Source organism: Protomyctophum parallelum (genome assembly GCF_964188405.1).
Source record: "Protomyctophum parallelum genome assembly, chromosome: 6".
Classification (NCBI taxonomy): domain Eukaryota; kingdom Metazoa; phylum Chordata; class Actinopteri; order Myctophiformes; family Myctophidae; genus Protomyctophum; species Protomyctophum parallelum.
Window position 1 is genome coordinate 2946426 of NC_139701.1, and position 27964 is coordinate 2974389.

Below are 27964 nucleotides of genomic sequence, written 5' to 3' on the forward strand. Positions count from 1 at the left end.
TTATAACAAATCAATACAGTGCATTTTTGCATATTCCTCATCATCCGATGCTGTGGTAGTGAGGAACTGCTGATCCTCCTGGAAGTTGGCAACTGCCAATGGCATGGGCACAGCATGGCGCTGCAGTGTATACTAATGACAAGACAGGGGTAGAAATGTAAATACCGCTGTCACTATCAATTCGATGCCAAGCATGGATTTATGCATAAAGATTGAGATAGAGAATATATACTGTACTCCGACCCGCACCTCTGGTAATGTGATCTTCATGTCTATGCTGTCTGCCGAGGAAGCCACAACGCGTGCAGAGACCTCCTGCTTGGGGTTTGCGACGTCTTGCTCGTAGAAGCCGAGGAGGAATGCCATGCCTGGGATGTATCGCTCAATCCTGGAGAAAGACAGAAAGCTCATTTAGCCATAAAATGCATGTGCATTTTCTGTCAGGAATGTTAACTCTGAGTGCGTGCGTGCGTGCGTGCGTGCGTGTGTGTGTGTGTGTGTGTGTGTGTGTACTAACTATACTGGGGCCAAGAGTATGGTAGAATTTGAGAAATAGGCATTGTGAGGACAAGATTCCTGGATAAATTGTTGTTTTATGGTTAAAAACTATTTGGGAAGTTAGGCTTACAATTTGGAAAAGATTCATGTTGGTTTAGGAATAGGATGAGACATTTTGAGGTTTCGTTTCGGGGTTCGAATTACGCAGCTTCCCTCCCAAATAACGAGTTACATGAGTTACATTTTCATTGTTTAACTTTTAAGACGGGGTTTCTATCGGACAGAGTGGGATAGGTGACAGTGGGATAGGTCACAGCACAATCATCCAGAATGACGTGTGCGTTCCACATCCGTCCTCCTTCTCACCAGCCGCAATTCCCTTAACCCTATTTACTCTTCACCTCCGTAGCATTTCGACCATGGCGTCTGGGATCCTGGCCCAGTGGACAGTGGCCTGGACCGTTGGCTTGGAGCCTGGCAGCGGTGCAGCCCTGCCTGCTTGCATAGTCAGGTTGTAGGTCTGGCATTCGGCTCCCCATCTCATGTGGGCCTGTTGTGGACACAAGAGAACATCATGGATGAGAGCCTGCGCTTAGAGTTTGTGAATTAACCCTGTATGGTGATCCTGTTTTGGACATAAGGTGAATCAAAAATTGCATATAAAACAGAAATAATTGTATCTTGAGCTAATAGATCGACATTTGTTGCCATTCGTTGTACAATTTGACAAAGTATACCGTTTATGGTGTTGGTTGAATGAAATTAATTTCATTAGATTTCTTTCTTATTGTTATCAGAGACTATAACACTTCCAAGACCATATGGGCTCCATTTTCCTCACCGCTAAACCCCTTATCCCTAAACTTCTTTGCCTTTTTTTTACTATTTTGCAAAACATTTTTGAATAGTTAAAAAAGTCTACAAGCTCACAACGTGTCAATGTAGATTGGCTAGTTGAACAATTCAAAAATGTTTTTCAAAATAGGCAAAGTAGTTTAGGGATAAGGGGTTTAGCGGTGACGAAAATGGAGCCCTATATGTTATATCCCAAAGCAACAGTATGGCTCTGGGACATGTTTTAACATAATGTATATTTGAATGATATATTTAATTTGATATGAACTATATTAGTTTTGGCAATGGCAAGACTCTTATTATCCTTATCCTTTCAGAAGGACCCTCATGGGTTTGTGGTCAGCTGTTAGGGGTTACAGATAAAATAGAGCAAGAGCAATGTTGAATCCTATAATCTAAGCTACGGTAAGCGTCAAAAAGACATACATATTACCTACCCATTATTTCTAAATAAATAAAATCCCCCCCCGAACACACTGTCCTGTATTATTTACCGTTACTTTGGCCCGGCATGTATCCACTGTTGCATCTGTGCACATCTTCCAGTTGGCCTCATCTGCCACCTGGGAGACGATCAGCTGAACCACCGGAGCCTGGGCCTGGGGCATGTAGTAGACCACTGCGTGGTAGCCATCAGGCTTGGCGTTGCCACTGAAAGCCATGGCTTTGATGTCGACCACAGCTTCAGATGTTGACTCCATACCGTCCATACCCTTTGATGGAGTATTAAATATCAAACAGGTCACTGAGTTGTTCTGGCATAGGGTTAATGTTTGTCATAACTTTGCTTCGGAACTGCAGTAAATTGACTGGAGTGACATCTGGCATAATACTTCAATTTTGCTACAGCAATGATCCGGTATAATTGGAATATGTGTCCGGATTAGGGATGTGGATTATCGATTAATGCATTAATAGGCCTAGTTAATTGATACGTTTTTATAAGGTTATCGATCCATTAACCGGTTAGTTGATAAGCTGCGTTGTTGTAAAACATCTGAGAATCTTAATTTCCCTCAATGTCGAACATACATATTTTGCTGATATACAGCAATAATACAAAAGGCGTATAATATTCCTTCCATAAGGATTCAATAATTTTCGCTTAATTACGATTAGTTATAAATAAACGAACCAACAAATGTCTTGACTGCGATTAATCCATTAACGATGAACTATTAACATCCCTAGTCCGGATAATTAAGCTGCTCGGTTGAAACTATACTTTAGTCTCAGTAAAATAAGTCTCCCCTTGTAATATTGTTGATTAAGGCGTTCAAGCTTTTTCTTGGTGAATAAACTACTGATACTTATTGCCAGACATAACATCTTAAGTAAATCCACAGCCGACAGGTTAATATCCTTTGCCAAGCATTTTAAAGGAATAATTTACTTCTCTTATGACGTGTTGGCTTTGATGAGACGTGATCCTGCTTGTGTGGTTCATGCTAGATGAGACACTTATCTTCCTCATGGCTTCCTGTGGAACCAGTGGTGGTATAAGTACACAGACATTGATTAGTTGTGGTTGAAGAGGTGTGCTGCCTGGTGATAATAGTGATTAGTTGTGGTCGAAGAGGTGTGCTGGTGATAATAGTGATTAGTTGTGGTCGAAGAGGTGTGCTGGTGATAATAGTGATTAGTTGTGGTTGAAGAGGTGTGCTGCCTGGTGATAATAGTGATTAGTTGTGGTCGAAGAGGTGTGCTGGTGATAATAGTGATTAGTTGTGGTCGAAGAGGTGTGCTGGTGATAATAGTGATTAGTTGTGGTCGAAGAGGTGTGCTGGTGATAATAGTGATTAGTTGTGGTCGAAGAGGTGTGCTGGTGATAATAGTGATTAGTTGTGGCTGAAGAGGTGTGCTGGTGATAATAGTGATTAGTTGTGGCTGAAGAGGTGTGCTGGTGATAATAGTGATTAGTTGTGGTTGAAGAGGTGTGCTGGTGATAATAGTGATTAGTTGTGGTTGAAGAGGTGTGCTGGTGATAATAGTGATTAGTTGTGGTCGAAGAGGTGTGCTGGTGATAATAGTGATTAGTTGTGGTTGAAGAGGTGTGCTGGTGATAATAGTGATTAGTTGTTGTCGAAGAGGTGTGCTGGTGATAATAGTGATTAGTTGTGGTTGAAGAGGTGTGCTGGTGATAATAGTGATTAGTTGTGGTCGAAGAGGTGTGCTGGTGATAATAGTGATTAGTTGTGGTTGAAGAGGTGTGCTGGTGATAATAGTGATTAGTTGTGGTTGAAGAGGTGTGCTGCCTGGTGATAATAGTGATTAGTTGTGGTTGAAGAGGTGTGCTGGTGATAATAGTGATTAGTTGTGGTTGAAGAGGTGTGCTGGTGATAATAGTGATTAGTTGTGGTTGAAGAGGTGTGCTGGTGATAATAGTGATTAGTTGTGGCTGAAGAGGTGTGCTGGTGATAATAGTGATTAGTTGTGGCTGAAGAGGTGTGCTGGTGATAATAGTGATTAGTTGTGGTCGAAGAGGTGTGCTGTTGATAATAGTGATTAGTTGTGGTCGAAGAGGTGTGCTGGTGATAATAGTGATTAGTTGTGGCTGAAGAGGTGTGCTGGTGATAATAGTGATTAGTTGTGGCTGAAGAGGTGTGCTGGTGATAATAGTGATTAGTTGTGGCTGAAGAGGTGTGCTGGTGATAATAGTGATTAGTTGTGGCTGAAGAGGTGTGCTGGTGATAATAGTGATTAGTTGTGGCTGAAGAGGTGTGCTGGTGATAATAGTGATTAGTTGTGGTTGAAGAGGTGTGCTGGTGATAATAGTGATTAGTTGTGGTCGAAGAGGTGTGCTGGTGATATTAGTGATTAGTTGTGGTTGAAGAGGTGTGCTGGTGATAATAGTGATTAGTTGTGGCTGAAGAGGTGTGCTGGTGATAATAGTGATTAATTGTGGCTGAAGAGGTGTGCTGGTGATAATAGTGATTAGTTGTGGCTGAAGAGGTGTGCTGGTGATAATAGTGATTAGTTGTGGCTGAAGAGGTGTGCTGGTGATAATAGTGATTAGTTGTGGCTGAAGAGGTGTGCTGGTGATAATAGTGATTAGTTGTGGTTGAAGAGGTGTGCTGGTGATAATAGTGATTAGTTGTGGTCGAAGAGGTGTGCTGGTGATATTAGTGATTAGTTGTGGTTGAAGAGGTGTGCTGGTGATAATAGTGATTAGTTGTGGTCGAAGAGGTGTGCTGGTGATAATAGTGATTAGTTGTGGCTGAAGAGGTGTGCTGGTGATAATAGTGATTAGTTGTGGCTGAAGAGGTGTGCTGGTGATAATAGTGATTAGTTGTGGTTGAAGAGGTGTGCTGGTGATAATAGTGATTAGTTGTGGTCGAAGAGGTGTGCTGGTGATAATAGTGATTAGTTGTGGCTGAAGAGGTGTGCTGGTGATAATAGTGATTAGTTGTGGTTGAAGAGGTGTGCTGGTGATAATAGTGATTAGTTGTGGTCGAAGAGGTGTGCTGGTGATAATAGTGATTAGTTGTGGCTGAAGAGGTGTGCTGGTGATAATAGTGATTAGTTGTGGTTGAAGAGGTGTGCTGGTGATAATAGTGATTAGTTGTGGTCGAAGAGGTGTGCTGGTGATAATAGTGATTAGTTGTGGCTGAAGAGGTGTGCTGGTGATAATAGTGATTAGTTGTGGCTGAAGAGGTGTGCTGGTGATAATAGTGATTAGTTGTGGTTGAAGAGGTGTGCTGGTGATAATAGTGATTAGTTGTGGTCGAAGAGGTGTGCTGGTGATAATAGTGATTAGTTGTGGCTGAAGAGGTGTGCTGGTGATAATAGTGATTAGTTGTGGTCGAAGAGGTGTGCTGGTGATAATAGTGATTAGTTGTGGTCGAAGAGGTGTGCTGGTGATAATAGTGATTAGTTGTGAATACCTCGGAAAGCCTCCGCAGCGTGTTCAGCAGTTGGTGCGTAGACTGCTTAGATGGCGTACTCACTGGATGTGTGTTGTTCGGTCTAGCGTTTGCCTCGATGTGGATTACGGTAACAGGTTTGATTGCACGGGCTGATGTTTGAAAGAGGATATGGAACAAGTTAAAAAGTTAAAAATGTAATCACATAATTGTGATGGTATTCGAGTGCTGCTGCTGCTGGCTGGGTCAAAGTGAAAATAAAATGTATATGTACAGTTTGTTTCATTGGGTTTCATGTACTGCAGCTCTCTTGTCTCTCACATTGTACATTAGGTCAATGGACTGCATTTATATATCTATTCATACATACAGCAACAGCTGAACACCGTTACACATGTACATGTGTGCTACAATGAGCCGGTGAACTTCAGATTCCAAGACGGCCGCTATTTTACTGAACGACTGCCGCCAACCTTGTATCTGTTATTTGACTTTGCTGTGTGTATATTGTCTTCATACCAACCTTGACACCAAGATTGCTCACACTGTTCATTCTATTCCTACCTGGAAAAAGTTTAAACACAAGGTGTGTGTATCCCAGGAAGTAGCACAGGGGGAACCCATCGTCAAAGTCTCGCTTGAGCGTAGACTCCACACAGACGCCTGCACCGTAGATGTTACTCTCAGCACACATCGCCTTATTATGGTTCCAGCCGGCATGTGATACAGCAATCTGATAAAGGACAAGCACCAGAGCATACTGTATGTTCTTATCACATTCCTCACATTTCCCTATATATACACACCTTGATGTGATTTGTATATTCTATTATTTTTATGGATAAGCTGATAAGTATAATGGTACCGTTTCTGACTTGGATGTTACAACTGCATGAGGCCGTGCTGCAACCTTAGTGTCAATGGCATTGTACATCATTGGAGTCATTTTGGCCATAGCAGTATCTTCAATGTTCCTAGACACTGCAAACACATTGGAGCTGAGGGGTGGAAAGAGAAGGCAGCAAGTCAACATGGCTGTATTTTAGTTTGTTTGCTTATCACTGCACCATAATTAACCATACTGTACCATAAGTAAACAATTTAAATCCTGTCTGTCTGTCTGTCTGTCTGTCTGTCTGTCCTGCCTAGTCCACAGGGGAGACCAAATGTAGGTCACACTTTCCATTTTTTTTAAGCCATTTCACAGCCAGAGGCTATGGCTTAGTTTAAAGAGTTAGTTTCAATTTTGCATTTAAGGAAACTATATGATATAGCATAAGAATATAAAACCTGTCAATTGCACATCATACCTGAGTGAGATGATCTCGAGTATTTCTTTGACAGGGGGAAAGTCAAGTACAAACTTCTTTTCTCTAATGTTGATCTTGGTTACAAACTTCCATGGAACAGCGACTGGCAATTTACTCTTCATCTCCGTGCCACACTGGAAGAGCTCTGTGTTGATTCCATGGAAGCCCCAGAATTCCAGTGTGGAACTGTATAAAGAAAATGGATGCATGTTAAACAGAACATTAATGAGACACATACTGTACACGTGAGGTCAGATAAGACAGAAGACAGCACAGGGTCAGGTCCTCAGGAATACATCCATAGCATAGCACATCCATAGCATACAGCTATAATATGGCATATTCCTCAGGCATAAATCCATACCACCGCACAACAGGAAAGGGCCCTGGATGGAGTCTACACAACAAGAATGCTACGAAGGGCACTATAGGTGACAAATGGGTGGACCACATCATACCACTATAGGTGACAAATGGGTGGACCACATCATACCACTATAGGTGACAAATGGGTGGACCACATCATACCACTATAGGTGACAAATGGGTGGACCACATCATAAATGTGGATCTCTAAGGCCTGGGACCTCAAAGGGAGATGGATGTGGTTAGCCGGGCACTACATCAGGCACAGAATAATTACCCTACAAGTAATTAGCCGCTACACAAAACATGGTTTAAGAGCACTGCTTTCACATAATATGACACAATACAAAAAAATGCCACACAACACAGTGACAGAACATTGAATATAATTACCCAATGAAACCTTCTGTCTCCAAACTAATTTCTGAATCCATAAGCTGACCCAGATTCTCTTTCACCGGAGGATTGATTGTGGCCTTGGCTATACAGAAACAGATCCCAAATCAGTTAATATTGATTCTACAATATCTTTGGGGATTTGTTTGTTTCTTGTCTTGGAATTTGAAGCATTACCTTTGACTGTGATGGCATTGACAGACTCCAGGTATTTACTGATCTCCAGTGGGAAACCCAGGGTGGTGGCTTGGATATATCTAGTCTCCAGGATCAGCAATGCCTTGGTCTTGTGCCATGAAATGCCCCTCTGTAGGTCTTCGATCAGACCCCATACTGGGGGTACCCCGTTCTGCAGTCCTTTGACTGCAGAATAATTTGTATTGTAAGCCTGCAAACAGTTGATCAATGACATGTCAGGATCAATAAAACATGTGACCTTACAGACATGTGGCTCAATCTTTTGTTTCCACTGTGACCCACCAAAATAATATTAGAAATTGTGATATTGTGTTCACTGTCATCTGGGGGGGGGGGATCCCCCAAAAATCATGTGAGGAGTGAGGACCCCCCTGGGGTCCGAATCACAGGTTGAAACCACTGGCCATAGACTTCATATTCACATGAATGTGTATTCATGTTCTGTTCCTAAAATTGTAATTGTCTTAATGTTTTTCCAATAATCAACATTGTGTGTTGTTTGAGCAGCGTGACTTACTGAAGGCCGAATTTAAACATTTTAAACACTTAAACATAATACATATTGACCTTTCAGAACTGACCTCACTGTAGAAACTGACCATTATTAGTAACTGGCCTGTTTTGTAATACACGATATAGCCTACTTATCATCTTCCGTTCCTATCAGAGCTGCTAGATTTCAGCAGAGAATCAAGCAAAATTATAATAATAACACAACGCAACTTGTAACTACAGTACCAATATTTGTGTCACTTATAACAAGTGGACTGGAAGTATGGATCCTATTGCTGCAGTAGCCTCGGTACCCAAGATTTTATTTTCTTTCGCATTCGGCAAGCTGCAGCTGCTATTGACCAAATTAATACCTCCAATATTTACGATAATTAGTCATGCGGATTGAATATGATGACCAAACATGTTGAGGCATTCATTGTTCATTTCACTCATCATGAACAATTATGTCTTTACTGTATGCAGCCTTTTAATTAAGGCCTTTAGAAAAATATTCAGGATATTTTACAACATTATCTCCTAAACTCGGGTCACGATATTGATACCACCCAGCCTTAGTGCCTATACAGACAGCAGGAAACACATTGGAAAGTGTGTAGCCTAGCATGTGTCATAGGGGTTACGTTTTGTTCAATTAGTTCCAAGTCTCAATACAACAAAATAACTGGGATGAGTACGGTCTCAGATCCATTGTGAGAGCAAACCTATGTCTCACCTTAATGACATTGTCAATGGACCTTTTGTTCAAATCAGCAAATAACATCTCTTGTCCAAAGGCCCGTACAAAGACAGACAGGAGATGCTTGTCTTCTGGAAACTGCTCCCATGCTTGTAGCTGAAAATGGCACAACGTTATCAGTCACCCAAACAAAAAATTATCAACTCTGCAATCAAATAGTTATATAAAGCAAATACGTTTTTCAGATAGACTTCTTTTCTTGCTTTGAAAATGTGTTATAGCACTTATAAAATAGCACTTTTATAATTATATTTATAAAAATGTTTTGTGTAGAATTGCATACCAGATGGAGAAGATGTTGCAGACCACTGAAGCTGAGATCTCCTTTGACTCCGGCCATGAGGCCATCAAACAGTTCTTTGATTCCTTCAGCACGGATACCAACCTTTAAAATGAATTGTAAATTGATAAGTCATATGTCACAGATGGTAGACACATTCACTTAGACATAACTTACATAATGTTACTGTATATTATGGTTACTCAGCTCTACTGTACCTCCAAAAGCTGCAAAATTCTTCCAAGGAAATGGAATTTTCCTTTCATCATGATCTCTGTTGGTAAGTTGCTTGTGACACTCCTCAACATGAAGATCTCTGTGGTTGTGCCAACTAAGAAGTTGTCTTGATTGAAAAAGACATTTAAATGGTCATAAAATGACTTATGAGAAATCCCGAAACTGACTTGAACTAGTATAGCATATTATGCTCCACTCTATGGTTCATTCATTTGAACAGACCGTTAAACCAATCCAGATGAACAGCTTTGCTGAACCGATAGCTGAGACGGCCAAATTTATGGGCCAGGATCTTCACAGCTACATTGCAGGCTGTTGAGCTGAGGGCAAAAAGGAAAAGTTAATGACAAAGATTTGTACCCAGACTCATACAGTAACTGTCATCGTCTGCTCTTCTTCCTGCTCCAGCCCTCCTTCCCCATGATCTCCTGACAATTCTGGCCATGTGCTCCAGCCAGTGGAAACGTATTCCTAGAAACCTCTGCCTCTGTGCTATCTCTCTTTCAGCCACTTGCACATTCCTGTCCACCTCAGCTCATTCCCTCTAACCTAGTGGTTCTCAAAACTTTTAATTTCAAGGATCCCCATAATTCTGAGAGTAAATGGACCTGCATGCATGGACCGTTTGCTGTTTGGTTCCATGTCTACACACTCACACTGTAAGGGTCATTTGGAAGAACATCTGAGAACTGCAGTTCTAACCTACGCTGTTGCCCAATGTTCACTAGTGTCCTGTTAACTTGCCTTGTGTCTGTCTATGCTCCCTTGTGTTTATGTTCCTTGTCAGTCCGTTGTATGCGAGGTGTGCTATGTTTTGGCTACGCACCAGCTGTATTTGGCGTGTCTTAAGTACCAGGTCTTATTACTTAACTTAAGACCTGGAGGTGTGATCAATGCCATTTGGCTATTCTGAGTGGCCAAAGAGCATTGACCACGCCTCCAGGTCTTAAGTTAAGTAATAAGACCTAGTACTTAAGACACGCAAAATACAGCCCTTCAAGCAAGCCTTCATGGGACTTTAGAGTGACTTTATGTCCAGTATCTTTTCCCTTTTTTGCTGTATCTTTTCCCTTTTTTGCTTCCTATATGATGAATTCCTGTTCTGTTCTTTAGCTACATAGAAATGTCTATTTGTATGTCTCTAAATGTTTGTATGTCTCTAAATGTTTTGATGAATTGAACAATGTGGACCCTGTTGTAAACAAGTGTAATGCTTAATTGGGTCGTCCACTCACAGTTAACAGTCTTTGTATTGAGTTTGTGCTTAAAATGTACTGTAAATTCTACAAACTGTTAATAAATATTTCAATCAATCAAAAAAGTGTTGGCCCTGCCTCCTCTGCTTCTCGTTGAATGTTTTGGGTCCAGTTCTCCTGATTAGCACTGTGATAGTATTAAATCACTCATGAAAAAGAATGTAAAATATCAGTTGCATTTTCAAGCTTACAGGAAGTGATTGTCAGGAGTGCTTGATTGTGCAATGCCCCTCATGAGAGAATACGCAAAACTAGCAACTTGGAGGTCTTTCTCCTCCTGTAAGAGTGCAGTCAGTGTGGACACCAGGGCCAGCGGGGGCTTGGTCTCAAACAGGATCATCAACGCAAGCGTGCGTATCTCAGCAGGAAGCTGGGACTGCACAAACAGGCTCAGGGTGATATCCTGGACCTGGAAACAAGAGCACAGTAATGAGAAGAAATCCAGCACAACTAGATCGTCATTGTGTGGTGCATGGGCCTTTGGTCTGCACATTATATAAGTAAGCCTAAATCTAATTCTAACTTTACACTAACCTAAAATTTTTCAGACTATAGGCCTAGACCAAATCATCAAAAGTTCATAACACATTATATTATGGAAGAATGGGACCTTGACATTATTATTGACTATATAAATTATTTCTAGTAATTATCCACAGGTTGACATACAGTACTAGTCAACTAAACTGCTATATTAAACAACATTTTCAGCACTTTTTCTTATCTTTGTGTATCTTATCTTGTGATCTTGCACCATGCACATTGAAATGAAAAGTGATGGCATAATAAAGTTGATGATTACAGTTTTACAGTGTTCTTACATTGTGACGGTCTCTGGTAGCTACGAGCCTCATAGACTGCACCGCAGCGCTCAGCACGCGAGGAGGGAGTTCCACGGGGTTGGCCGCCACTCCAGGAAGGAAGAGCATGATGGTCTTCAGGCTGGCTGGGTGACCTGCGTTCCCTATGGCCTTGAGAGCAAGGACCATGCCGTCCTCCGAGCGGGCCTTCAGGCTAGTCACGGCCATGTCCAACAGAGGCTATACATCACAATAGCATATGGTAAATAAATGGTAAATGGTGCATTTATATAGCGCCTTTATCCAAGGCGCTTTACAGAGATTGTGCATTACATTCACCCATTCACACACACATTCACACACCGATGGCAGCGGAAACCATGCAAGGCACCAACTAGCACATCGGGAGCAATTAGGGGTTCAGTGTCTTGCTCAAGGACACTTCGACAGTAACTCTGGGGGAGCCCGGTTTCGAACTGGCAACCTTACGGTTACCATCCAGGCACTCTACCCCTGAGCCACCACCGCCCATATGCATGGACAGTAAGCAGATAATAACAATTCGTCACTGTCATTTAATTCCAATTTGCTTTAGGAACCACATGGCGCCACTTCTCCATTGAACTCAATGGACGCAGCCTGCAGCCACCACCAGGCCCATATTTTGTAATACTAATTATATTATTATATTTTTTTACATTTGATAGGATTTACATTTATTTTAGGACTTATTTTACATATTATGTGTAGATATCCCAGAACATCCCACATGCTTTTGAGTTTGAGAGAAACTGTTCTCTTGTATGGTAGCCTCTAGGGTAGTGTAATGTATTGGCTTTAATACATATTATGCTATACCAGGGCTCCCCCTGTTGACAACTGTTGATGCTGCATTCCAGCACAACTGCGCATGTGCACTAACCCATGTATATTGCTCCCGTAATTATTCATTCAGTAAATAGCACTGTGTCCGTGTCCATTCATAAATACCACAGAACTCGATATATTACAGGTAGCCTACTCAAAAATAAATGCAATGCAATCATAATGTTAAAATTCCAAATAAAACGGACACTATATAGCCTACTGCAGATAGTACAGAAACTGTGCTGTGGTAAACAAGAAAAGACTATTTCCTCCAGTGGAGGGTTTTTTTTTTTTTTCTTTTAACCTGAGAACTACCTGAGGCTAATGGCTATGCCTGAGGCGGAGTGATATTATGGGACAGCTCACAGCTGTGTGGACCAGAGAACTGGACAGAGAAGATAGTAGCGGCCGCAAGAGGTGAGTAACGTGAGTTTAATTAATATTTGTACTGTCTTCAAGACTGTTGAAGTATATTTCCAGAACAGGGCTAATTATTACTTCCTAAGTTCCTCCCACTGAAAAGGTCTGGCCAGGTGGCAGCTATTAACTATAATAAGACAGGTTTGCTTAATTTGCTCTAGCAGTTAGGAACATTAGTGTTAGTGTGTGTGTGCGCGCGCGCGAGTTCAGTTACAATAATTGTTTTGATTTGTTGCCACTAAAGATTAGAGCTGGTGTCATACTGTCATTCCTGTCATTCTCAAATTATTTTATATTCAAAATACAGTAACAATATTGCTCACAATTCGTGACACTGTGAGCTTATTTAGATCTGCTATTTTCAATTGGCAGAAATATAGGCTGAAGTGGTGTGTTTTGGAATGATACTTAAAATCTACAGTAGTATTAACTAAAGTTTTCATATAATTGTAGTCAAAGAGTCAAAATACATAAATACTTAAAAGAATGTAGGCCTACTTATAATAATAATTATAACTAGAAAAAGTGCCCTTCTGGGCACAGGTCTCCACCAGGATAGGAATGTAGGACATTGCAGCTTGCCTTCATCTGGTGGTTGGATAAAAGGGCAACAAAAGTAAACTAGGGAGTTGGCATACAAAGTTATCCACAGATCCGTGCAGTTAGAGGTAAAAACACTTTTCGGCCAGTTATAGCGCCACCTTGAGGCTGAGTTGAAATTGTTCATGTGGCATTTCGTCCTCGGCCTAGTGGGAATGTGCGTGCACAATTTCACGGAAATCACGCGATGTGTTCATGATTTGCAGCATTTTGTTTGAAACTGAGCACTCCTGTGAACTTTGGAAGCCAATCTTAACCAATCAGGATGGAGTCTGAGAAATCTGAAAGACCCGTTTTGTTGAATGGCTCTAGAGAGACTGTGTACCAATTTGCGTGATGTTTGGACAAAATCTGTAGGTGTACTGTGCAAAAACTCCTCCTGGTGGCGCTATAACAGGCCGTTCTGGAAAGTTTGGGGCAGAGGTTCATCGTTGGCATCCAGGGAGTGTGTGTGCAAAATTTGGCATCTACCGGGTTAACGGTTGCCGAGATTAGCTGCTCACGGACACACACACACACACACACACACGGACGGATGGACACACGGACGGACGGACGGAGTGCAAAACATACTCTCCCCCCATGCCTTCGGCCTGGCGGAGACAATAATGGATTTTATTTATAATGCACTTTACATCCCATGGAATCTCAAAGTGTACACTGAAAGGGGAGGCCAAACCTAGTCCAGTACTAGTGTAGTTAGTAGTTCACCAGTACAGTAGCGTTTAAGCTTATATATACTCGACCTCTACAGTGAGTATAACCTTCCAACCCAATCCAAAAAACATGTTTATAACTTAATGTCATTCATCATGGTTCATCATTCATGAACAGTATTTCAGACAGCCTGATTGGAAGAAATGTATTTGCTTAACCCATTTTGGACTGAGGTCGATTAAAAAAAAGGCTTCAAAATCCTAACATTTTTCGGAAAAACCCATGTTTCTATGTCAGTGGTGCTCAACCTTTTTCATGTCAAGGACCCCCAGAATTATCTCTATTGGGCCACGGACCCCCATCTCAAAATATGTAGTTCCAGGGACCCCCCCCCCCCCCCCCAGAAGCCAATATTTTAGTTAAAAATGTTCGCTCTGAAATATATATTCAAAGATTTGTGACACATTTTCACGACTTCTCAAAAATAGCAGACCTACAAGCTCGTAGCGCGCCACTCGGTGGCGCGCTATGAGCTTGTAGATCTGCTATTTTTCAACAGCTAAATTATAACATAATGTTTAAAACACCAAAATGGGTTTAATTACCAGGAGAGCGGGCGGTTGGCATGGTGCAGACTCGGCACAGAGTTTGTTCACCAGAGAACCGTATGAAAGCACCGCCGTGCTCCATAAAGGCCAGTCATGCCAGTCGTGCCATGCGTGGGCCTTGTTGAAGGGGACGCGCCAAAGGAGGTTCTAAAAGAAAGACACAAAGATATCTGTATCAAATAGAGCTGGGACTCGATTAAAAAAATTCATCTAATTAATCAGAGGCTTTGCGATTAATTAATCTAGATTAATCACATTTTAATCGCATATCAATATTCAACCCGAGAACAGCAAGAAACCTTTTTTTTTTAAATGTTTTTTGGTATCCCAGTGAATCAATGAATAGTGACTACAGGATACCACTCATTTTCAACATTTTACTGTCATTAATATACCTGTTGTGGAAGTTATAATAAAAAGTCACCCCATTCTGTGTTGCCTAGAACTGGAGGTCTGAAAAAAAATTAGTAACAGTAACAAGTACATCTCAGTGACATCACAAAGCTGTACTTACTTCATATTGTCATATTGTTTTTTGTCAGACCTCCAGTTCTAGGCAACACAAAATGGGGTGACTTTTTATTATTTCCAGTTTTCAGTACTATAGAAAAGCGCCCAGTGAGAAACGTTCCACGGTGAAAAAAAAGGTGCGATTAATTTATCTGTAGTTAATCGCGATTAATTTTCTGTAGTTAATTAATCTAAATTAATCGCAATTAGTCCCGGCCCTAATCTGTATCAAACTATTTTGTCACTTCTTTCTATCTGGGGGAGAAAAAAAAAAACTATGGCAATAATATTGGTAACATGTTTCTTATACTGTGCAAAATGTCTTCTTTTTAGAGCTCACCATGGCCTTCTCAACCGAGCTGGGGGTTGCCTGCAGATGGTTGAACGCTACCAGAATGGTCTGTCCGCCTTCAGCGGGGGTCAAGTCTCCAGCCTTGAACCGCAGCTCCAGGAACGCCACGATTCTGTCGTCGTTGACCTCAGCGACCATGTCTAGAAACCAGCGCCTAAAACCAACCACAGGGAAAAGGTAATGCCATGGATTGTATTAGAAATGCTTGCACAGATTTAAATCTTGACTCGGGATAAGAGTGTCGCAGTCCCGCCCGCTCGAGAGAGACCCGGAAAATAAATCCCCGTTCATTTTCCTCATAGACTTTTCAGAAAGTATTTATTTAAAGACATTTACGCTGCGGACAACGCCAACTCTTGTCGTGTCAAATCATGACAACAAACAAAAATTTTCGGGCCAAACAAAGAATTAGAATTAATCAATTAATTATTTGTTTGGTCCAAAATATTGTGTGTGTTGTCATGATTTGTCACGACAAGAGTTGGCTTCGTACGACGCTTAAAAGGTCTTTAAATAAATACGTTTTGAAATGTTTATGGGAAAAATGCATTAGGATTCATTTCCTGGGCCTGGCGTTGTCATGAAAGGGCAAAAAGAGCAAGCAATCTAAAAAAAACAAGTCAAACACTTGTAATATACTGTACGGAATTACAGCATATTACTCCTGTACTGTGTGAAATACATGGGTAATTAATTCATTGGTCTATTACTCTTCTACATTGGTTAACTCATTGATTGGTTCAATGTGCACAGTTGCACACCATGAGCAATGAAAGCATCCCTTAGTATTCACGCAATTGGCATTATGATTTAAAAGAGGACATTAATTAACTGTAATGTAGTCACTAATGTAGTCACTGTATTGTAGTCACTACATTACAGTTACAGTTAGCATTGTAGTGAGCTGAAGATAAGGGCCGATTCATACTCCTATTTTAGAGCCGAATAAAAGTGGGTTCGGCTCTGTAGAGCCTACAATGTGACGTCATTTGAGGTTCGGGGGGGCGGGTACCGTCCTAAAGTCGGCTCTTCGGTGCTACTGAAATTTTCTGACGAGCCGAAATCATTTCGGCACTACAGCGCCGAAATAGCGGTACAATACGAGTATGAATCGTTAGACCCTTAGACTGACCAATTGCACAGTCGAATGGCTCATTATGTGCTCAAAGCCAAGCCAACAATGCAATGTACTATACAGTAGTGTATATAATTCAGGCCTGGCAGAGCCAGGCTTGCGTGCTTCCTCCTACTAGCCTCCTTCGACCACAGTGATTTTCCAGAGCTTCTGTCTGCCAGTAACGTAGCTGTGGCGTGTACGGAGGTTTCTGTGCACTGGCAACATTTGGCACACAGGAGCTCCAACAAAATGTCATTTCCAGCAGCACCAAGTTATTTTTAGAGTTAGAACCACAGGTCTGTGACATCATCTTTACATTCTACAAAATATACACAGTATGCCTGCCCTTCTTGTCTCAAACTACTGGATGAAATGAAGGATAACCTTCAGCTGGACATGTATTCTGGCTCCTCATGTCAAACACTGTACACAGTACACACAGATCAGGACCAATTCGACGCCCTGATTGTTGTTTTCTCATCAAGGGTAGTGTACAACTCAGGCTGGGACGACTTAGACTGAGTTATGTGAATCCCCACAAAAGTATTTTGTTTCACTTGTAAAATCTAATTTGTTGCTGGGCATATGCAGCATTAATCAGACCAGTGTGTGTCCAGTGGAAAACTCGTATGAATCTGATCTCAGGTCAGAATGGGTTAAGGTCTTTACACACCAGCAAATTAGTGACACAATGTTTTCGCACCTGTTGGTGCACTTGCACTTGTGTGTCAGCAGGAGCCACCAACGGGCTCCGCCAAACTTTGGTCAACTCAACTTGCATTGCATCTCTGCATGTATAATTCTATTTTAGATGCCATGGGTGGGGGCGGCCGTGGACCACAAATGACCCATTATAAAGAAAGCAGGAGGATATTTCACATTTTCGGGTTGTTTACTCGCATCGTCAATTCGCTGGTGTGTAAACACATTTAGAGTGGCACGTTGTCTAGGAGGTATAAGTGATCTTAAGTTGAGGATGAATTGAGCTCACCTGTGTTCATCGTGTCCTTTCAGCTGCTGCCACATGCCCTCCAGGCCCTCAATGGGGACCATGCGTAGGAGCTGAATCAGTCTAATGGTGTCCTCTGTCGCCATACCGTCAACCTGGTAAATATTAGCTTCAGCCAGATGCTTGATCATTTCTACAGCCTGTGGGAAGAAATATGACACATTTCTATTAATTTTAATCTCACATTACCATGTGTGAGTGACGGGGGGGTTCAATAAAATTAAGTAAAAAACATCAACCAGAAATGCGCTCTGTCGAGGTGCCAACTTGTGCCTTGCACACAAGTAGAGCAAGTACTGCTACTAACTAATGTCTATTACAACTGCTGTTCTAAATCCTTTAGACCTGTTATTGACCTTATACCAACCATCAACAGCCAATAATGGACCACCATTCTTACGCCGACATACATACCATACATGCATACATAGACACACACACACACACACACACACACACACACACACACACACACACACACACACATACCCAGACGATCACCAAACGTACCTTAGTTACCGGTACGTCATTAAGAATGGTGGTCCCCTATTGGCCGGTGGACACCACCGACATACCCAGCCGATTACAGTACTTGCGTGCTCTGCTTGTGCACATACTAAAATTGGCATTATACAATCTAGCTAACATAATATTTATTAGTAACGAGTTATCCATTACAATATGGAGAAAACGCATGGCTACTTGGCTAGAAGGCACAGCAGCTGTAAAGAAAATATTTTTGAGATCAGATTCATACGAGGTTTCCACTGGACACGCACTGGTCTGATGAACCCATTCTGACCTGAGATCAGATTCTAAAAATGTCACAGTCGTTCTTCGATTTTTTCAAAAAATAGCAGACCTACAAGCTCGTATCGCGCCACTCGGTGGCGCGATATGAGCTTGTAGATCTGCTATTTTTCAATAGGTAAAGCACGACATGATGCTGACACCAAAACGGGTTCCCGTTCAGAATGGGTTAATAAAAAGCGTGATTATGTTCACATATATATATAGAGTACACATCTTAGTTTGACTAAAATAAAAACAATTCTCTAGGGCCATGACGAGATATAGACAAATCTGCACCCGAAATCTGCACCTGAAGAAAATCAAGGTAAGATCTATAGCCTTTCACACTGAAGCAACAACGTGGATAAAACCCTCTGTGTTTTCTGTGGTACTGTAAACTGATCAACACTGGTTATGTATTGACCATGAGTCAGCTGTGTTGATTCATAATGTCTGTCACTGTACAGTATGTCACAGGACGGACACAGACAATTAACAAGCAAGTTGTTGTCAGTTTTGGAGCCAGGTGAAATGGACCATTTCGATTTGTGCCCAGTAGTCACAGACAGTGGCTGTTCTTGGGTCAACGTATGAAATAGAAACGTCTGGGTTTCCGAGGTTAACGTACTGTACATGGGTACTGTATGTGGGATAGTTGTGGTGTGAATGATACTGTATTGATAGGAATACATCTTGTCTTCCTGTCTTCTGTCTTGTGGCCCTGAATTAAAGCTTAAAGGGTAATTAGCATCATCGTGCTCTTTAGTGACTGATTGTAGAACAGGATAGAGGTTCTCGAGTTACGTGGATTACACACACACACAGACACACACACACACACACACACACACACACACACACACACACACACACACACACAGACAGACAGAGCATGCATTTATACATAGATATTGCCCAGACCTATATATATTTACAGTTTTTACACAGCATTTTCTTCTTGCATTATGTCCTGCTTCATTGAAAGTATTATTTTATTTTTGGCACTCAAGATTATTCAACATGCTACCACTTTATTATAATGTTGAGCTGACAGAGGACTTGAGTCCTTACTCAATTCCTAGTACTACGCAATTACCATTGTAAACTTAAGCAATAAGCCACGAGAGGTCTCAGGTTACCGGGTATTTTACACTGCCTGGGAGCGTAGGCAGACCCGACGCGCAGCGGAGGGTCTTCTACCTCCCAGCCAGTGTAAAATACCCGGTAAGCTGCAGGGCCTCGAGTGGCTTATTGCTTTTCTAAAACGGTTACAAACATATAGCAATATTAAAACTATTAAATTCACAAAAGTATCTACGCTTTGTGCCACCAGAGCGAGCGACCCAGAGCCAAAACACTTCCTTGTTTTGCTCCGCAAGTAGCCTATGTGACGGGAGAATAGCGCTTGATGTATTTACGGGGCTGCCTGGAGCCACACATTCACAGTCATATGAGCCGGGCGGTGCTTAGACACCCGCACGGCATGTGTTTGTAAAGCTACAAAGCTGCAGTTTGATACAAAGTGATTGAAGGAGTGGGTTATCGGTGAAATTTACACCGGTCACGTGACGGTAACCAGCCAATCAGAATGAAGTATTGGGACTACCCGTTTTAGAAAAAGCCAACATATCATCCGTACCTTCAGAGCAGGGTCTGTTATGTTCTGCATCACGATGGGGATATTGGCATCACTGAGGGCAAACTTGTAAACCAGGTTGCCCCTGTTCACCAGTGCTGCACCGTCAGGGAAGTGACCCACGGTGTTGTTCACACCAAGCAGCTCTAGTTCCTTCCTGTGAGATATTAAAGCACATGAACCACACATACAGTTTGCCATTTTGTAGAAAACTATAAAGAGCAATAGAAACAATACTGTATGCACACATTTTGTTTGTTTGTCCTACGTACGTTGCTTGCATCTTGAAGGTGCCACCCTTCACGTTGAAGGGGGTGAAGTGCTGTTGCTCCAGGGCGTTGGCCTTGGTGATAAGTCCTCCATCTGCCGTTGGTCTGACTGTGTGGATATATCTTACAGTGGAAATGATTGATTCACCTCTCTGTTATGGGAGACATAAGCAACTAGGACAATTGGCCCTTTCCCTTTTTGCCTCATTCACAGAATCATGCCCGATCGATGTGTATACTTTGCGCATGATGTCGTGCACCGAATAGGCTCACAACTCACAAGCTTGTAGATCTGTATAACAGTATAAATCGTGTATTACATTATAACTATAATGGGGTGAAATAGACTGACCTCACTGGATAGTTTGTCAACTTCTGCATAGGCCATTCCTCTGTAGATCGCTGCCTTCTCGCGGCAGTGACTGACATCGACAACTTGAGTGATGGTCATGTCCTTTGGTGTTTTCTTGTCTTTTGTGGCCATGTTGTCCTCCTCCTCAACTATGTAGTTACTCTGGCATATTCCATGGATGCTAATCTGCAGACACAGACATATCCTACAGGGTTAGGATTATACAGTACACTGATTACAGTATAATAGAATTGCATCTTTTGTTACCGGTATATTGTATTTGGTATTTTCTGTAATATCTGTAAAAAAAGTATTTAATTGTGTGACCAGATTTGACTGAGAGCCTGCCATCGCGCAAATTCCAGCCAGGAGAAAAACTTTTTTTAATGAGTTAATAGCACAGGCAGACTCTTCACATACTAGAGCATGTCTGAAATAAGTGTCAGAGCTGAAATCGACATGTAAATATGAAATAAATGCCTAAACATGTAGCTATAGGTGTAATGTTAGAGACCACAGAAGTGAACCTTTCAAGCCTGTTTTCTCAACTCTGCAAGACATTACTCTATAAGCCATATCTCCATATCTATGGGTCAAACTGAACAACCAATATGCCAATTTGAGGCTATGATTCCCTGCTTTCATATGACATGAAAAAAACTAAAATTAAAAAAAATACAATGGTCAACTTTGGTCACTAATATAGGAACTTTATCACATGCTGTACTGTACCTCCTCCAACTCATAGACTCTTTGGGTGGTCTTGACAGTGACTTGGAAGAAGCCAAGTATGCCTCTCACAATGTTGACAATGGTGTCAGAGACATCAGCGGGAGCGCGGATGTTGTCGACATGTCCGTGGTCATACTGGAACACGAAGGGCTTGACGAGCTGGGCGGCCAGGCGTTTTGTGAGCTTTGGAGAGGCCACGAAGGCCTTCTTCTTAGGGAAGTAGCCATTGAACTCCTCGAAGGCTACATCTGAAACCTGTTAAACAGGGGACATGATATTCCACATTATATACATAACTGACGTGTTTAAACGATGATCTACTGTAGTTGAAAATAAACGCATCATTTAGATAATGCAGTAACTGGTACATTTCTATTTTATTTATTAGTTAGATATGTTGACTAGAAGGTTTAGTACTAAATCAAATCCCCAGACCAAATTGTACTGTATGTTGCCCATGTAAAGTAATAGAATACGCACATCACTTAGTTGAGGTGCTGGGTTGGAAAATTACATAAGAAAAAGAAAAAACCCTCACACTCATCTGCTCCAGGGTCATTTATTGACAACGTTTCGAGCCAAGACTCTTCATCGGATCAAACTTGGGAAGTGTGTCTATTTAATAATAATAATAATAATATTAATAATAATAATATTAATAATAATAAACCTTTATTTATATAGCACCTTTCAAAACAGGTTTACAACGTGCTTCACAAAGAATAAAAACAATATACAGCAATAAACATAAATGCAGTAGGACATTAGAACATTAAGGGATGTTTAGAAAACATTTAGGCGTTAAAAGCAGCTTTATAAAAGTGAATGAGGTACACACTTCCCAAGTTTGACCAGATGATGAAGAGCCTTGACTCAAAACGTCAATACATTACGAGTTACGGGTTTATTATTTTGCCCATGTAAATTCAATATTAAAAGTTTTTAAAAAAATCACAAAAGTATGAAATGTTAATTAAAGGGATATTTCACTTTCAAAAAAACTTTTGGTCATTTTAACGACTACTCAGGCATAATGTGAACCCCCCGAGCAGTTCTTAAGTTGCTTGATTCAGTAATTAGATATTTGATATTAATTTTAGCTGCCCCGCCCCCTTCCTATACAAACCCATTATAACTTAAAACTCCATTTTAACCATGATAGATTCATCGAAAAACACACGACCTTTTTTCTGTTGACTGATATTGTCCTTCTTAATACATGAGGGCGTTGCTTTTTTCATTTACTGTTTTCATTTATTTCTAATAATTATTTTGGAAAATAACCTCTTCCAGTGCCGCTCACAAAATCTAAAATCGTATTAGAAGGACAATATCAGTCACCAGAAAATAGGTTGGGTGTTCTCCATGAATCTATCATGGTTAAAATGGAGTTTTAAGTTATAATGGGTTTGTATAGGAAGGGGGCGGGGCAGCTAAAATGAATATCAAATATCTAAATACTGTCTGGAGAAACTTAAAAACTTTCTGGGGTGTTCACATAAGCCTGAGTAGACGATAAAGTGACCAAAAAGTTGAAAGTGAAATATCCCTTTAACTTTATTACTTTGAAAGCTAAATGGTAAATGGTGCATTTATATAGCACCTTTATCCAAGGCGCTTTACAGAGATTGTGCATTACATTCACCCATTCACACACACATTCATACACCGATGGCAGCGGAAACCATGCAAGGCACCAACTAGCACATCGGGAGCAATTAGGGGTTCAGTGTCTTGCTCAAGGACACTTCGACAGTAACTCTGGGGGAGCCCACAGGGTTCGAACTGGCAACCTTACGGTTACCATCCAGGCACTCTACCCCTGAGCCACCGCCGCCAAAGCTATTGCTTTAGTACAGGGGTGGGGCAACTATGACGATGGAGAGGGCCACTATATTTCCACACTCACTCCCTAATCCCTAGGGCCATATATTATTGTCGTAGCAAAAATAGCTGATCTACTTGTAGATCGGCTATTTTTGCTATATTCGAATTGAAATCTTGAATTTTTGCTATTTTTGGAATTGGAATCCTGAAAATTTACATTTTTATTTAATTTCAAATGCCTTTAATTATACTTGTGTTGAAGCAATGAGCTACTAATTTAGACTGAAGTAATAAAAGCGGGTCATCTTTGCATGTTGTGGAATAGTAACAACTGAAACCAATATTATATCAGTATTCTGACATTAAAGGAGAATTCCATGCTAGAATACTTTTTTACCTTTCTTACCTTTCTTTGTAGTCGTTACGTCCCCACCAAAGAGGTCCAGGTGTTTTTTTTTTGCAAAAACTCCTTATTGGCTATTTCCCCTACCATAAGCCCTACATGAATTGCATTGAATTGAATGGGGCTATGGGGTGTTGTGCTAATTTGCTTATTTCCATCAAAATAAGTAGTAAAGTGTGCCGCTTGGGATATTATTTACATTATGAAGAGAGGATATATACAAAAAAATTATAATTTTGAGCAATGGAAATAAGCAAATTAGCACAACACCCCATAGCCCCATGCAATTCCCATTCAATTCAATGCAATTAATTGACGGCTTATGGTAGGGGAAATAGCCAATAAGGAGTTTTTGCACAAAATAACACCTGGACCTCTTTGGTGGGGACGTAACGACTACAAAGAAAGGTAAGAAAGCCTTTTAGTATGGAATTCTCCTTTAACCTGAGGGCCACATTAAGCGAAGGTGGGGGCCGCATGTGGCCCCCGGGCCACCAGTTGCCCACCCCTGCTTTAGTATGAATCATGAGGAAGCTCCTATCTGAAGCATGATTCAATCAATCAATCAATCAATCAATCAATAGTATGAATGATGAGGAAGCTCCTACCTGAAGCATGAAGGTCTGTGTGTTGGCAGAGACACCAATGATCTTCACCTTACACATCAGTCTGACTCCTGACGAGGCGAGGTTCGGCCTGCCTTGTCCAAAATTCACCAATCCCTCATATTTGTACTCGTAGGTTTTCTGATGGTTCAGGCCTAGGTCTGAAATGCATTCGCACAGTATTGATTAATCATTATTTATCCGTTGAATTTCATAACGGCTATACATGTTTTCCACACATTATTAACCCATTCTGACCTGAGATCAGATTCATACGAGGTTTTCCAGTGGACACACACTGGTCTGATTAACCCATTCTGACCTGAGATCAGATTCTAAAAATGTCAGTCGTTTTTTTAGATTTTTCAAAAATAGCAGACCTACAAGCTCGTATCGCGCCACTCGGTGGCGCGATATGAGCTTGTAGATCTGCTATTTTTCAATAGCTAAAGCATAACATGATGCCGACACCAAAATGGGTGCCCGGTCAGAATGGGATAAACATGTAACATGTGAATTATTAGTGCACTAGCCTTTTCACGACGGCGAATAATCATAATACAAAAATATAGAAAAATTTAAATACTCAGCTATGGCATCATTCAAGTTTTATTATTAGTGTTGTTCACAATCAGTTTTTTCTTTTTTTTTAATATATAAAACATGTGATCAGTCCTAAAGCCCAGACAGACTCACAGACGGACTTACATGAAATATACTTTTCTTTGTATATTCTATATACAGCAAATTAATTAAGCCATTCTGAACGGGAACCCATTTTGGTGTTAGCATTATGTTATGCTTTAGCTATTGAAAAATAGCAGATCTACAAGCTCATATCGCGCCACCGAGTGGCGCGATATGAGCTTGTAGATCTGCTATTTTTGAAAAATCGAAGACACTTTTAGAATCTGATCTCAGGTCAGAATGGGTTAATAATGAAACTGTCAGGATGTAGAAGACATTTTTAGAATCTGATCTCAGGTCAGAATGGGTTAAGCAACCACACTGCAGTGACTTACTGTAGCTCAGGAATTATTTTTGATGAAAGCAAACTTACCATAACGGAGGATGCTCTCGCATGCTTCAATTGTCCAAGAGGAAAAAAGAAAAAAAAATATTACAATGGTTATTTTTGATAATGAGAAAAAGAGGTTGCGCATCAGCAATGGCTTTCAGTGGTCGTGCCAAACCCAAATCAAGTATACATCAAAAAATATAGGAATAAAAATTCCAAAAAGGTAGCAGCACATCCAAAAATTAAACAAGCGGGGGACAAGGTACTCACATTTCCATTTCTTTATTGGCAAACACCAAAAAGTTACGCTGACGCGTTTCGGCTGTGCAGCCTTCATCATCGTTATTTTAGAATGTTGGTTATTTGCGAGTGAACTAAATCATGGTCAGAGATACAGTACAATAGTGCACTAAAAAGCTATATTTGGATCCTGACTTACAGATTCCCGTTTTGGTTTTCTTTAAAACCCGGTCCCTCATAAACTCGGTACCCATAAATGATCATCTTAACAATGAAATTACAATACCTATACTCATAGCTCTATAGGATGAAACATACTGTAGAAATACTTTCATAAAAGCAGATATAATGATAAAACAGAAATATGAAGGGAGGTGAAAACTAGTTGGATTACTTATTATTGACATTTTACATAAATAATACCAAAAAAAAGCATATAGATATCACAGTAATAATGCAACAGCAGTGCAAACTTACTAGCCAGGGCCACAAGGCAACACAGTAGTATAAACCCCCGCATGGTCAAATCCAGGAGTGGACTGGAGGCGTGTAATTCTAAAGGTTCCTTTTATATACAGTACCACCATTGTAACCGGAGTGTAAACCTTGTATGTCCAAAACAAAAACAAAAAACATTACTTTTCAGGAAACAAGAACCTGTGTTCCAATGGATCCAATGTAGTTATTTACTCACAAGGTCTTGTTAATAATTATGTTTCATTGATCATTGGTGCAATATTATTAACCCATTCTGACCTGAGATCAGATTCATACGAGGTTTCCACTGGACACACACTGGTCTGATGAACCCATTCTGACCTGAGATCAGATTCTAAAAAATGTCAGTCGTTCTTCGATTTAAAAAAAAATAGCAGACCTACAAGCTCGTATCGCGCCACTCGGTGGCGCGATATGAGCTTGTAGATCTGCTATTTTTCAATAGCTAAAGCATAACATGATGCCGACACCAAAATGGGTGCCCGGTCAGAATGGGTTAATAATTATGTTTCATTGATCATTGGTGCAATATTATTAATAATAGCCATCGACACTTTTTCCCCCCTTCATCATCAGCTATTTCTGCTACTTTTGTGCAGAACTGTTGTATGAAGAAGTAGGGCAAATTTATGAAACGACATAAAAAGTTGAAATATGGAGATGCGAGGTTTCTACCTGACAGCAATGGTTTGTTAACAATGGGGAAATAGAGCTGCATGGGGCCTTTGCGGGCAGAAGACAGCTTTGGCCAGACATAAAGTAAACACAACGGGGACAAAGGTATGCAGGAAAGTATCCCCGTCAAGGCCATTCTGACCAGTGACATTGTCGGTACGACATCAGTGACATGTGCTGGATGTGGTGAAAATGTGGTCAAATATAAACTGTCACAGTCCAAAACTGTTACTTTTCACAAAATGGAAAAAAAATAACTTGTGTTAACGCTCATGTTAATACGTTTCATTCGTACTTATTTATACAATCCACAAAACGGATATAACCACTTTCAACCTGGCATCCCTATTTTGGGCATGGCATTATATTAAAGCAAGATATTTATTCATTACATTTTTTTAAAATAGAGAAACGCTAATTTACAAGCTCACAACATGACGACACGTCACAATGCATGCATTGTTAGTTTGTAGAAAGTTATTTTATTTAAGGATTTTTCTGCTTTAGTTTTTCCTGGACTAAACCATGGGGGGATAATATACAGCTTGATTGACTTCAGTCACTATAGATAAAGCAAAGCAAAGGATTATTTTTTTTTAATTGGCCACAAAACCGAGTAAACAGATTTTTCACGGTTTAATGGACCGGTGCACACGGCGGGCTGTCTCTCTCCGCGCCGATCGTCTCCCCCATGCGAGGCTCAGTCAGGTGGAGTGAAGGAACGTAATGTGCTAGTAGAAAGCTGTGCCTGTTTGTCCCCTGGCAGTGTCGCTAAGCTCTGCTTTCCAGGCCACACGACGACACAGTCAAAAAGTGAGGGGAATTGTCCCTCTTTAGTGCCAGCTTTTTTTTCTCCTCCAGCCTCCAGTGCCCACTAAAGATAAAGAAGCCGGAGGGCCAGAGAGAGAGAGAGAAGGAGACGGCAATTTTTTTAAACACATTGGGGGCAGAAGGGTGATGACATCAGGATGCAATCAGCCATGTATGAGTCGAGAGCCTATTCTTACTGCTTACTGTCTTTATTATGGGTTACTTACTGATTGCATGAGGCAGCAGTCCCTGGTGTGATTATACTCTCCACATTCATACATCTTTCTTTTCTAGGCCTCATTTTACTTAACCCATTCTGACCTGAGATCAGATTCATACGAGGTTTCCGCCGGACACACACTGGTCTGATTGACCCATTCTGACCTGAGATCAGATTCATACGAGGTTTCCGCCGGACACACACTGGTCTGATTAAACCCATTCTGACCTGAGATCAGATTAAAAAAATGTCAGTCGTTCTTCGATTTTTCAAAAAATAGCAGACCTACAAGCTCGTATCGCGCCACTCGGTGGCGCGATATGAGCTTGTAGATCTGCTATTTTTCAATAGCTAAAGCATAACATGGTGCCGACACCAAAATGGGTGCCCGTTCAGAATGGCTTAATTATCCTCAACGCTCATTTTTGGTTTCAGC

The 27964-nt window shown here is 41.0% G+C and overlaps 1 protein-coding gene across 1 annotated transcript; it reads right to left on the reverse strand.

Moving 5' to 3' along the window:
* Window positions 1–27589, reverse strand: vtg3 (vitellogenin 3, phosvitinless; the record flags this gene model as incomplete). The annotated part of the gene is made up of 23 exons (XM_083768049.1): window positions 1–132; window positions 244–388; window positions 900–1048; window positions 1854–2066; window positions 6082–6214; window positions 6527–6712; window positions 7286–7373; window positions 7466–7676; window positions 9022–9123; window positions 9237–9361; window positions 9478–9575; window positions 10703–10920; window positions 11333–11551; window positions 14461–14610; window positions 15314–15479; window positions 17434–17591; window positions 19883–20036; window positions 20152–20300; window positions 20501–20686; window positions 21233–21487; window positions 24071–24228; window positions 26499–26565; window positions 27536–27589. The coding sequence occupies 23 exons, from the start codon at window positions 27587–27589 to the stop codon at window positions 1–3; spliced, it is 3516 nt and encodes a 1171-aa protein (XP_083624175.1).
* Window positions 27590–27964: the final 375 nt, after the last annotated feature.